At 43.7% G+C, this 12,142-nt stretch overlaps 1 protein-coding gene across 3 annotated transcripts in view; it reads right to left on the bottom strand.

The window, feature by feature from the left end:
* EGFLAM (EGF like, fibronectin type III and laminin G domains) overlaps positions 1-2,373 on the bottom strand; it is a 196,395-nt gene extending 194,022 nt beyond the window's left edge. For all 3 annotated transcript variants that reach the window (XM_025387582.1, XM_025387583.1, XM_025387584.1), the window contains exon 1: positions 1,930-2,373. In XM_025387582.1, the coding sequence (XP_025243367.1) occupies positions 1,930-2,026 (97 nt within the window). In that variant the 5' untranslated portion in view covers positions 2,027-2,373. The remainder of the gene's footprint in view (positions 1-1,929) is intronic.
* Between the last annotated feature and the right edge of the window lie 9,769 nt (positions 2,374-12,142).

The raw sequence follows: 12,142 nt of genomic DNA, 5'->3' as shown, positions 1-12,142 counted from the left end.
CAAGGGATGTAAATGCAGGAGGGAAATTTCCCCTGAAGTTTATGAAGTAGCCGTCATTGTAATCTGAGAAGTTTTCCAACCTGAAAGCCAGTGTCTGGATAAAATTATAAAGTAATAAAAATAAAGCTCTTCTAGGTTGAACCTAAACATTTCTATCTCAAATTTTATGTAATTAATACGCCAAAGTATTTAAGAGGTGGTGTTTCCACTATCAAAACCCCATCTATGCTTCAGATAAAACCAAAGAGGTCAGCATGGCATATACCTGATATGAATATCAGAATGAGACCCTGAATGAATCAGGTAGAAAATCTTTTTAGGAGAAGAACTACAAAAAATAAGAAAGAAAATATGGTGACCCATATGAGCAGTTTTATACTACAGGTTTTTATAAAATACTTCTTAAAAATTCCCGTTAAATGGATTAAAATATATCCTTAAAAAAGCATTGCATACAATGTTCATGCTTTAAAACTGTAGATATAACTACGCTTTGTTTAAAAATTGTGACAATTAATGGGTTATTTCATGTGAATAAATCTGCAAAATGCAATTGATCGTGATGTGGTTATCTTAAGGAGGAAAGTTAGAAAGAAGCCCTTCACTGAAATCCTTGAAGGTGTGTGTATGTGTGCATGCAGGAAGAGAAACAGTTTAATGTGATATTACCTTGGACTGAAGCTATTATCTCCAAAATGAATTGAAGAGCTCATCAGTGGAATGGCTCGTAATTTAAATATGGTGTAGATTATGATAACGACCTTAGATTTCAAAGGAGGTAACAAGTGCTGGTAGTAAGAGATACAGCGCAAAGACTGAGAGTGTTTCCAGAGCCGAAATGCAACAAGTCATATTTCCAGATAGAGAGTTCCAATGTGAAAATATTTAAGCATCCACATGGGATCCGGCTAAGACGATTTTCTTCGCCCTCTGATAAATTTTCCTAGCTTTGTCTCTTTCTTACAGAAACGTTTGTGAAGACAAACTGCACTTTCTGTGAGGTTTTGCAGACTGCATTCAAATAAAAGTTACATTGTTTTCCATTGTTCATAAGATATAATTAATCCCATAAGACAACCTCCCTTACAAAGTAAGCTAAGACAAAACAGATTTTTCAGAATTCTAAATATGGTCCCAGCAGAAAATAATAAAAATCGTTATTTGGGAAACAATGTTTAGAACTTCATTGTTTAGAATGTTCTACTTTGAATAATCTCACAACATAGGCCAAATCAAAGTAGACCAAAATAAACGAAGACTTTTTACCTATATGAAGCTAGAGGAAATACACGTTATGGTTTCAAGTTCTCCCCCAATCCTCAATCCCTTATAACAAGCTGCAACGCACATATCTTTGTTTAAATAGCAGAGCAAAGACAGGAGTTCAAAACACGGTAAAATTAACCCACTGGGTGCTTCCTTCTGAACAAACGGAAGAGGATGCTAAGAGCAGAGTCCACATCCCTGCACAGTGCGTGGGCAGGACCGGAGATGGGCAAAGGGGGCTCCAGGCAGCCCTTAAGACACTTAACAGGAAATGGCTGAGCTCTGGACACTATGAATTCAGTAAGATGTTTGGAGACGCAGGAGGAGCCAGTTTGACTCCTCTGCACCGTTGCCATCCTCTGTAATTGAGACAGCACGATCGCTGTCCCAACTCTCAGCTCTCTGCGGTCAAACACGGGGACCACCACCTCTACTGTGTCTGGAAAACTGATCATTCTTTTAACAAATAAATATCCCTAGGGTCGCCCGGGGGCGGGGGAGGGCGAGGTTCGCGTCTTTTCTCAGCTCCTGGCAGAGCTGAAGCGAGTTAAGCCGACGCTGGTCAGGAAGAAGGAGGCGGTGCGCTGCCGGCTCTGTGTCCTCGCCCGGGAGCCCAGCAGGGGCGCTCCGGGCGTGGTGGCTCCGGGCGGAGGAGCGCATTACCTGGTTTTCGGATGGCCGCTCGGAGCGACACCGCGCCGGGTCCGAGGCTGGAAGCCAGGAGCAGGAGCCGGAGCAAGACGCCTAGGATTAAATCCATTTTGCCGCCGGCGCCTGCAAAGTTTCACCAAGTCCCGGGCGCACAGGGAAAGGGCGTCTCCGGGGGCGCGTTGGGGACGCAGCCCCCGCGGATCCCCGGGCCAGCGCGAGGAGGTGGGGGGCTTCGGGGTCTGGGCCCGGAACCACGGGGCAGTTCCAAGAGGCAGGACTGCAGCCGGGAGGTCGGCGTGCGGGAGTGAAGCCTGCTGCAAGCTGCAGGGCTTTTCGCGGGGGCGGGGGCGACGAAGGAGGCGGACGGGGAGGGAAGGGCTGGCCGCGGGAAGGAGGGAGGCTCGACCGACCCGGGGATGAAATTACAATCGAGTGGAATTGAGAGGGGCAGGCCCTGAAACGTTCACTCCTCGCCCACCTCGGAAGCAGAGAGACCGCCCCTCACCCTCTCTAGCGACCCCCAGCGTAGCCGTTCCTGGCTGGTGACCTAGATTGGGGGCCTGGGAGGGACCGACTTCAAGCACTGGAGACGCAAGGCAGGAGTTAGGCGACTGCGGGTCGAGGACCCTCCGCGGTCCTCACCCTGAAATCTTGGGACGCCCCCCACTCCACCCGGGCCCTCCTCCTGCCGCGCCCCTCTAGGTCGCCTCCACCCAGCCTGGCGACTTTTTCTAACACCTCAAAGGTTGCTATAGTTCGTCCAGAGCACTTGGAGGAGCGAGGGATAGACCAGGGTCTGTGATTTGCAAGTGGGGTTGGGGGGTGAGAGGAAGAGGGGCGGGGCCGGCCGGGTCTGAGGCGCTAAGAAGATAAATGGGATTTAAGGCGCGCAGATGGAGAGCTGAGGCCAGGCGGCTCAGACGCGGACGCCGGGTGGAGATTAAGGCCCGGAGCGGGGGAGTGGGAGCCCTTACCGGCAGACGAAGGCAACTTGAGACCCTCCTGGGGAGGAGATGAAACTCCAAGTTAAGCCTAGCTTCTCAGGGAGGGACGCGAGCTCGAGTCCTCCGGCGTACTGAGAAGAGCACCCGGCGGCGCCCAAATGGGGCTGGGGCTGGGGGCCAGAGCGGGGTCCTGGCCTCTGATCCCGGGATCGGGCTTCCTGGGTTGTCTCCCTGAGAGGAGAAAGACTCTTTCTCTTCCGCTGAATTTGCTGCCCCAGAACTCAATAAAATGTACCTTTTGCCAGATTTTGCGGTAGTGCCCGTAGAGGGGAAACCTTGGGACCCACGTCCCGTTGCATACTGGCGTTCTGACCTCCAAACCAGCGAGAAGAGAAAACAGATACAATAAATAAACCAAGAGGGAATAAACTTAGAGGCAAACGCGGCCCTCTCCAGTTCCTGGGGAAAGATCAAAGGCCCTAGGAAGTGCCCCGCAGAGGAAATCTGCAGTCACCAGCGAGAGGACCGCGCCCGCCCCCGCCCCACCTTGCAGCGCTGCCAGGACTCGGTGAGCGTCCTGGTTCTTCACAGTTAGCCTATGTTTGGGAGCGCCGGAGGAAACAATGCTGACTGATATATTCTTCTCCCCTCCCCAGCCCCCCAAACACACACACAGGATTTCTACTCCTCTTTTAAGAATGAAATATCCCCTGGCTGGAGAGTTTGTAATGAGCTCAGTCTTGTCAGTTAACAAAGCTGAGTATGTTCCCTTATGTGTTGGCATTTTCAAGTGTGCAACTGTCTGTTCCAAATAAATTCAAAGTCCCCTCCAACTTGAGTATTTGGAAGTCTTAGCTGTGACACCAGGGCTTGTCCTCTTACACAGAACTGGAGCAAAGTTCAGACAGGACTATGCTCTTCACTTCCAAGGTGACCCGTAAAGCCGGTGGCTAAGCTAAGCAAAGTGACTGCCTCCGAAGCTGCTAGTCTCTAAGGTACCAAAATCATAGACCTTTTAGCATTACCAGGAGCCCTAAAGGTCATCTAGGCCCTGCCTCCACTCCACACAGGATCTGCTTTCAGCATTGGTGGTGGGTGGCGCCACCTCCCTTTGAACTCCACCTGTGTCAGAGAGCTCCTCCAGCCTCCAGCGCCAGCTGGGAAGTTGTTGGAGGCCTTTCTTTAGGCAAAAGTGTTTTCTTATCTCAGACTTAATGTGGCACCCAGAACCAAGCGAGTGTTGCAATGCAGATGCCTCCCATGCAGGCTTTCCTACTTAAAAATGATTCTCTGTGATGCAGAAACTGGAAGTAATAATAATCATTGATATTATGCCTACCATTTATTTAACATCTCCTATGTACCAAACCCTCTTTGAAGTGCATTTTATCCCAATAACAACCATACCAGGAAGATACTGTTATTACTATTCTCGCCTTTTACAGATGAGGAAGCGAAGCAGGGAAAGATTAAGAAACTTGCCCAAGGTCATGCAGCTCCCATGCAGTGGGGTATGGTTCTAGCCTTCAGGCTTTTAAGAGGACAATGTGGAAAGTAAACACAGCAGTGGACCAAGAGAATCAGGAGATGTGGGTGTTTAATCCTAGGCTCTGCGTATAGTGTGCCTTGGTAAAAATGAATGGGCTGGATGAAACAATCAGTAAATTCCAGGTTTTGCTTTCTCTTTATTAGCTGATAAAACAGCACCATCTAATCTAAGCTACCTTTAATCCGAATGTGCCTTTTAAAAGACCTGTGCAAATTGTCCATTGCAAATTTCGCAAGCCTGGGCTTCAGCCTTCTTGCCGATGTCCTCCACATGTGCCCACACCACCTTGGCATCCCTGGCCCTGTGCCTCCCTTGCATTTTTTGCAGATGGCCATAAGTGACTTGGGAAACAGGCTTGGTTTCTTCAGAGGCCCCTCTTGTTTCTTCCTTGGGGGCATTACATTAGATTATATTGTTGTACTTTACCTCTAAGGGCCTGTACACACTCTGGATTATCAGGCTATTGAGGTAAGACCTTATTTCACAAAATCCGTTTCAAATCTAGGGCACATGTTGCATCAAACTTACTCGCTTCCTTTGCAGTTCAAATCGCATCCTCCAAGGTTCCCTCTCCTTCCAGTTTGATAACCAACTATGGCATTTGTAAATGTGACTAAAGACAAATAGAACACTTGCCTTTCACTCTCTTCCTGCTTTCTGAGAGGAGGGAAACTAAAGAGGGGCCAAGAGGCTTTGAATGTTTCAAAAAAAAAAATGTGTTCAAATTCACTGGAGGTCTAAACTCAATTAATAAGGTCACCAGCAGAAGAGTGACCTGCCTACTTTGCTCATTATCATGGAAGAGGAATCTGACCTTTCCTGCATGGAATAGATTTGGAGGCTGGTAGAAGAAAGTAAAGGCAAACTTATCAATTATAGAATGTTTATTAAGACTCTAAGTGAAAGTGACAAAGAGGCAGCAGCCAAGAATCATTTTTTGATTTATTTTTCTAAATTGGTTATAGGTACATGTAAAATTTGAAATGTGGATCAGGCAGAGTGTATAGTGAAAAGTAAGTTTCCTTTTCTTCCTTCTACCATCACCAGTTTCTTGGATATCCTTCTAGAGATGGTCTATGAATGGACAAGCTAATTATATACACATGTATTTAACACAACCAAGAGCATCTTCTACACACTTCTTGACCAGATGATCCTTCCAAATCAGCAGATACAGATCTGCCTCCTTACTAACTGCTGAATATTCTACTGTGTGATGTGTAATTTATTTGTTCTTTCTTCTGTTGTTTCCAATTATTATAAACAGCATGGCATGAATGACGCTGAATGTGTAATAGGTTGCACACGTTATAATAGACTGTAGCGTTCATTTCTAGACTAACCATGCTCGGTCAAACAGTAAATGCCTTTTCAATTTTGATAATTTGCCTAAATTTCCTCCCAAGGAGGTTGTACTAATTTACACCCCAATAAGCAGAATATGTGCCTAATTCCATGAACTCTCACCAACATAGTGTCTTATCAAACTAGAAACATAAATTTACATATATTTATATGTTACATTTTAATCAACATACAACATACAAAAGTATCAAATAATAAGTGTACCACTTGATGAATTATAGCAAAGTGAGCACACTTGTATAACTTTTATTAACTACTGCCCAGATCAAGGAATAGGATATGACCAGCACCCCCACAAAGCCCTCCTCATGCTTCCTCTCCAGAAGTGTATATTTTTGAAGAAGGATGAGGGATGAGAATTCAAACCTCCTATTTACTTTTAAGTAAAACACACAAATAAAAGTAGATCAGTAAAAATAAGTAAACACTTTTCCTACTCCAATGTAAAACAAATATTGAGACTGAATCCCATTATGTGTAAGGCTCTGTGCTAAGAGCAGAAATAATATATTAGAGAAAATGTAGCAATGTTTTTTGCACTCAAGAAGACTACAAATTTGTTGGGAGATGAAGACAGTTGCACTGCCAATTATTCCATAAAGCAGAACAAAGGAAGCCCTAAATAAGAGTGCAAATAATGTGCTATTGGGTTGAGTGACAAAGACCCTGTATTACAAATGATAATATATATAATAATATACTGTATAATGCATAGCCATCTGCTATGCATTATGTCCTCCTTGCTTATACTTGATTATACTTAAGTATGTAATCAATGGACTGACAAAACAAACGTGTGTAATAAGCCCCCAGATCAAGACATAAAACAATACCAGTACCCCAAAAGCCTTTCATTCTTCCTACTAACCGTAACCTACCCCACAACCAAATAGGTAACAATTTTCCTGATTTCTAGCACCTAGATTATTTTGGCCTGGTTTTGAACTTTATATAGATGGAATCATGCAGTAATGTAATCATTTATGCCTCTTTTGCTCAACATTGTGTTTGAAAAAATTCATCCAAGTTGTGTAGTTATTCATGTTCATTGCTGTGTAGTATTCCATTATATAAATGTATCACAATTTGTTTATCCATTTTACTCCTGATAGACATTTGGATTGTTTCTAGTTTGGAACTACAACCAAAGATGTTGCTGTGAACAAAGATGTTGTTGTATGTGTCTTTGGCAGATGTATGTATGTGTATCTGCTGTGTATACCTGTGAGCAGAATTATTAGGTTATATGATAGGCATATGTTTAGGTTTGGAAGGTATTGTCAGACTTTTCCCAAGTGGCTATATTCATTTACACTCCCATCAAAGTATATGAGAGTTCCAGTCATTCAAAAAATCATACCAACGCTTGATGTTGTTTGTCTTTTTCATTTTAGCCATTTTGGTGCATGTTAATAATACCACACGGTGGTTTTGACTTGTGTTTCCTTGAAAACAAGTCAAGCACCTTGTCACTTCTTTATTGGTTATTGTATATCCTATTTCGTAAGGTGCCTATTCATTCTTTTGCCCATTTTCTATTGGGTTGCCTACTTATTTCTTATTGATTTGTGGAAGTTCTTCATATATTCTGGATACAATTCAGAGGAGTTTTTCTGTTGTAGTTGAATATATTGGTAATATTTTCTCCACTCTGTCTTGTCTTTTAACTCTCCTGATGACTTTTAATGAACAGAAACCCTAGTTTTAATGTAGTATGATTGATCCATTTTTTTCATTTACGGCTAGCAATTTGCCCCAGGTCACAAAGACATTATCCCATGTTTTCTTTGAAAAGCTTTATTGCTTACCTTCTACATTTAGATCTGCAATCGATTTTTATGTATGATGTGAGGTAGTGCTCACAGCCTTTTTAACTGGATGCTCCCTCCTGATTTTGATATGGACAGCTGCAGCCAAGATGAGGCTCAGGGCTAAAGCTGGGACTACACATCTCACCTGGGATAAGCCCTCTAGTTTGCCACCCTGCATTATATGTTTTGGATGAAGCTCTATGTGTTTACAACAAAGCCGATCTGCCCCCAAATAACTCACTTAATTAAGTATTTTACAAATGTCTTCATGAAATTTCTGTCATTTGAAATACTCCCATGGGTTAAAACTATGACTTATTTATGACTTATAGCCCTTCCATTCCAAAAATCATGGGAGAGAAATGTTTTAAGAACTTTTATACAGGTGGTCCCTCTTAAAATGGACATATGTTTCCTGAAGGGGAAGGAAGGACTCATGAATACTGTGCCTGTTAACACAGTGGGGACTCATTTATTAGCTCATTTAGCTGTCACCTAGGACAGCAGCTCCAGGGTCTACAGCAAGTAGAATAATACATGAGTTTAATGGTAATTTGGGAAGGAAAATTTTCAGAATCTAGGATATGGATTGTTAGTAATAGCAAAACCCTGAAAGCAAAAAAGGCAACCATCATTGGAGAAGAGACTGGTAAAATAAATTGTGGAATGCAGTAGAGCACTCTGCAGCTGTTTTAAAAAGATGGGCTTTGGCCAGGTGCGGTGGGTGGCTTATGCCTGTAATCCCAGCACTTTGGGAGGCCCAGGCGGGTGGATCACTTGAAGTCAAGAATTCGAGACCAGCCTGGCCAACGTGGTGAAACTCTGTCTCTACTAAAAATACAAAAATTAGTCGGGCGTGGTGGCAGGCGCCTGTAGTCCCAGCTATTTGGGAGTCTGAGGCAGGAGAATTGCCTCAATCTGGGAGACAGAGGTTGCAGCAGGCCTAAATCATGCCACTGCACTCCAGCCTAGGCAATAGAGCAAAACTCCATCTCAAAAATAAAACATAAATCTGCTTAGAGCTTCGTGTGCTGCAAGGAACAAAGTGAATCCAGCAAATTTGGACAGTGCAAATGTGTTAATAGAGTGTGAGAAGAGGGCTGGAGTGTCTGAGGTGAATGGGGGAAATTAGCATTGTGTTAGTTTTCACTGCTTATGTTTTTAATCACGGGAAAGTCTGTTTGGGTTAAAAAGAAAATATGAATGAATGTTAAAAGAATATAGGGCAGTCTAGGTGGAGTGCTTGGTGGGACAGGAAGAATGATAGGATCTGAAAAACCAAGAGACGAGATATAGATCCTGAATACCTTAGGAGAAAGAGAGGATGAAGAGATGGAGACCAGCACTCCCAAGGGGGACGTGGGCATGAAAAGCAGACCTCACAAGTTATATGGTTCTGTCTAGAGCTGCCAGACTGGATAAGAAAGAAAGATAGACATGCACACAACAGGGTCTCTCCCTGTATTTTCAGGAATATGGAGAAGCCGTCGTCTTCCTGAAAATACAGGGAGACCCCCTGTCTTGTGCATGTTTTGAAGATGTGAGGGATTCTCCAGGGTCCTGTGACCTCTACCTAACCGTGAACCACACAGGACACAACAGAACGAGAGAGAGCCCCAAAGTGGCCACATGCAACTGCATACCATACTAACAGGCATCTATTTGGAGACTCACACACAATTTCAAACGTAGGGCTGGTTTGTGAAATGACACAGCAGCAAGGAGATCTCCACGGAGTAGAGGTCAGGAGATCTGCACTCTCGTTCCATCTCTGTCACTATTGTCAGTGGGACTTTAGCAATTCCATCAACCACTCTATCCCTTATTCTTCCCCTCTGGGAATAGAAGATGTCAGATAAAATGCCGTCTCAGTCTGTCCCAAGGCTCATGGTCTCCATTTTCATGACAGAGCTGCTTTCCTTTTCCCAGGACAGGCAGATGTCACTTGTTAAACACAAAAGAGTCTTATAAAAGTTTTTTATCAGGAAAAACTTTGAGGTTGGAAAACAAGTCTCTAGCCAAAAAAGTGAGATGAAAACAAAACAAAATAAAATGCAGCATTTAATACACACACACACACACACAACACACACACACACACACACACACAAAGATGGGAGGACAAAAGCAATGCCTTGCCTCTGAGATGGTTGTAGGAAGCTGACTCACAGTTTCCAAGCCAGCCCTATGTAGTCCATCTAGAGAGCAGAAATGGGAGGCTTGAGAAGGGAAGGCAAGGAAGACTCCTGCGGGGAGGTGAGCATAGGAAGCAGAGAAATGCTGGCTCCGTTTCTGGCTTCTTCTGCAATGGTACAAACAAATGCAGATTTTCTGATGCCAAGAAAAAAACCTGTGAAAAGAAGCAAAAGGCCAGTTTTTCAGTCTGAGTTTGATATTTTTCTGTGTTTTTCTTTAAAAAAATGTTTTCGACTTTTATTTTAGATTCTGGGGTACGTGTGCAGGTTTGTTAAGTGGGTACTTTGCGTGATGCTAAGGTTTGAGGTATGGCTGAGGTATGGATGATTACCCTAGTACTGAACATAGTACCCAATAGGTAGTTTTTCAGCCCACACCCTCCTGCCTCCCCGCCCCTTCTAGTAGTTCCCAGTGTCTGTTGTTCCCGTCTTTATGTCCATGCGTTTTTCTTAAAGGGGGAAGTAGGACAAAGGGGACTGAAGGATTTGTAAGTACAGTCTGATCGGTGAGTGTCGCCAAGTAGAAGGTGTCAAGAAGGTGACAAGTAGCTGAGTTAAGGTTAGCTACGTTATGGTTAGCTAGCTATGGTTAGGTTGGTACCCAGTCCCAGGGAAGGAAGGGTGGTGAGAGAAAAGGGTTCAAGCCAGAGAAGAAGGTGGGCGGCATGTCAGGATGGCAGTGCTGGTGACAGGAAATAAGAACAGAATAACTTTAAAGGAAATTCCTTAGTGGGAGGGAATGGCTTAGATTCCTATTTTAAAATTAATTGACGATATGAAGAAAGATCAACAGTTAAGGAGGAGGAGGAAACAGCTTTGATCTCCTCCTCGCTGCAATGAAATGTAACACCTACTTTAAAGGGTGTGCCCATCAGATAGGATAATCCAAGGCACTGCTCATGCCACACCCTTGACCATCACTGAATGTAGGTTGGCTTTATCATTCCATCAGTCACATCTATCACAGAGACAAGTTAAGTCCTCTCCAAAGTTAAACTCCAGAAGCACTAGTAGATTACTTGGATGGCACATGAGACTTAAGGCCAAAGATGAAGCTTTGATCCAGACACTTTGTACAGGAACTGGAAATAATGGAAAATCAAGCATTGCATTTTGGAACAATGAGTGATCTCCCCCAAAAGATAATGAAATACCAGAAGGGGGTTCTCTGGGGTAGGAATCACGGCCGCGCCATCTAAAGAAAGGAACATGCATACAGGATACACCTACAACTGGTAGGAGTCACCATTAAGTCCTGGCTGCTCCTGGGAACAGCTAGCCGATTCATATTTTCCTTTTGCTTTAGTGCCTCTTAATTTATCCAGTATGCCTGTTTTTCATGTTCCCTGTTTCTAATCTTTGTTTATTACTTGTTATACGTCTTTAGATGAGTCACATTGCCTATCTGACATCAGTTTCCTGGGCTTAACTGGTAGAGCACAGGATCCTTCTCAGCTCAGACATCCTTGTGTCTATGTTTGGGCATGACAGCCCAGACACATTCTTCTCAGTTGTGCCCAGGTCCCAACTACTTATCCTTGAGAAATGCTATTAACATTAAAACTCTGATGTCAGAGCTGAAGGAATACATTAATGTGATCGCTGAGTCTAGATGATGGAAAAACCCATGAAGAAAACTCAGAATGTGGAGATGTTGGCTTGTGTGTAGTAGGCAAGCCTGTAAGTATTTGTCTGATGAACAGAAAAGTATGGCTTTAATCATTCTCTGGTCCCAAGCTCTTTCATAATCATGGGGTTTCATTGAAAAAACAAAAATACAAAAATACACACAATTCAAGCTATCCACTTTCACCAGGGTAAAAAGCAGACAGTGGAAAAATAATGACTTTTATTTCTAATGCAAACGGAAGTATTGGTATATGTATGTGTACCCCTGTATGTGTACATGTATGTGTGCACCCATGCTGGTGTGCCTATGCACACCTGCACTTTCCCAAGCAGTATAGGACTATATGGAGGGAAATGAAGATGAGGAAATGACCCCGATGTCAAGAAAAAGATTAGCAGCACCCCCGACTCACTGGCCCTCCACCCACCAAATTATCCTTAAAATCTCTGATCCCCAAATGCTTGGGGAGGCTGATTTGAGTAATAATAAAATCCAGATCTCCCGTTAAGAAATGAAAAAAGAAAATGAGAAAAAGAAACCGAAGTGGAGGAAGGGACAAAAGTGGAAGATGTAGATAGCAGGAAGAACATTGTCACCTATATTCCAGAAAGTCCACAGAATTCGCTCACCGGTTGGATAGATTGGTCTCAAATTTTAACGATTTAGCATTTTAATGACAAGTCAAGTAGATAAGCAAAGTTGCCAGTCCAAACTGGTGGCTCCTGCTAGGT

The sequence above is a fragment of the Theropithecus gelada genome, chromosome 6 (assembly GCF_003255815.1).
Source record: "Theropithecus gelada isolate Dixy chromosome 6, Tgel_1.0, whole genome shotgun sequence".
Lineage (NCBI taxonomy): Eukaryota > Metazoa > Chordata > Mammalia > Primates > Cercopithecidae > Theropithecus > Theropithecus gelada.
This window is presented reverse-complemented; position numbering and strand designations above follow the sequence as displayed.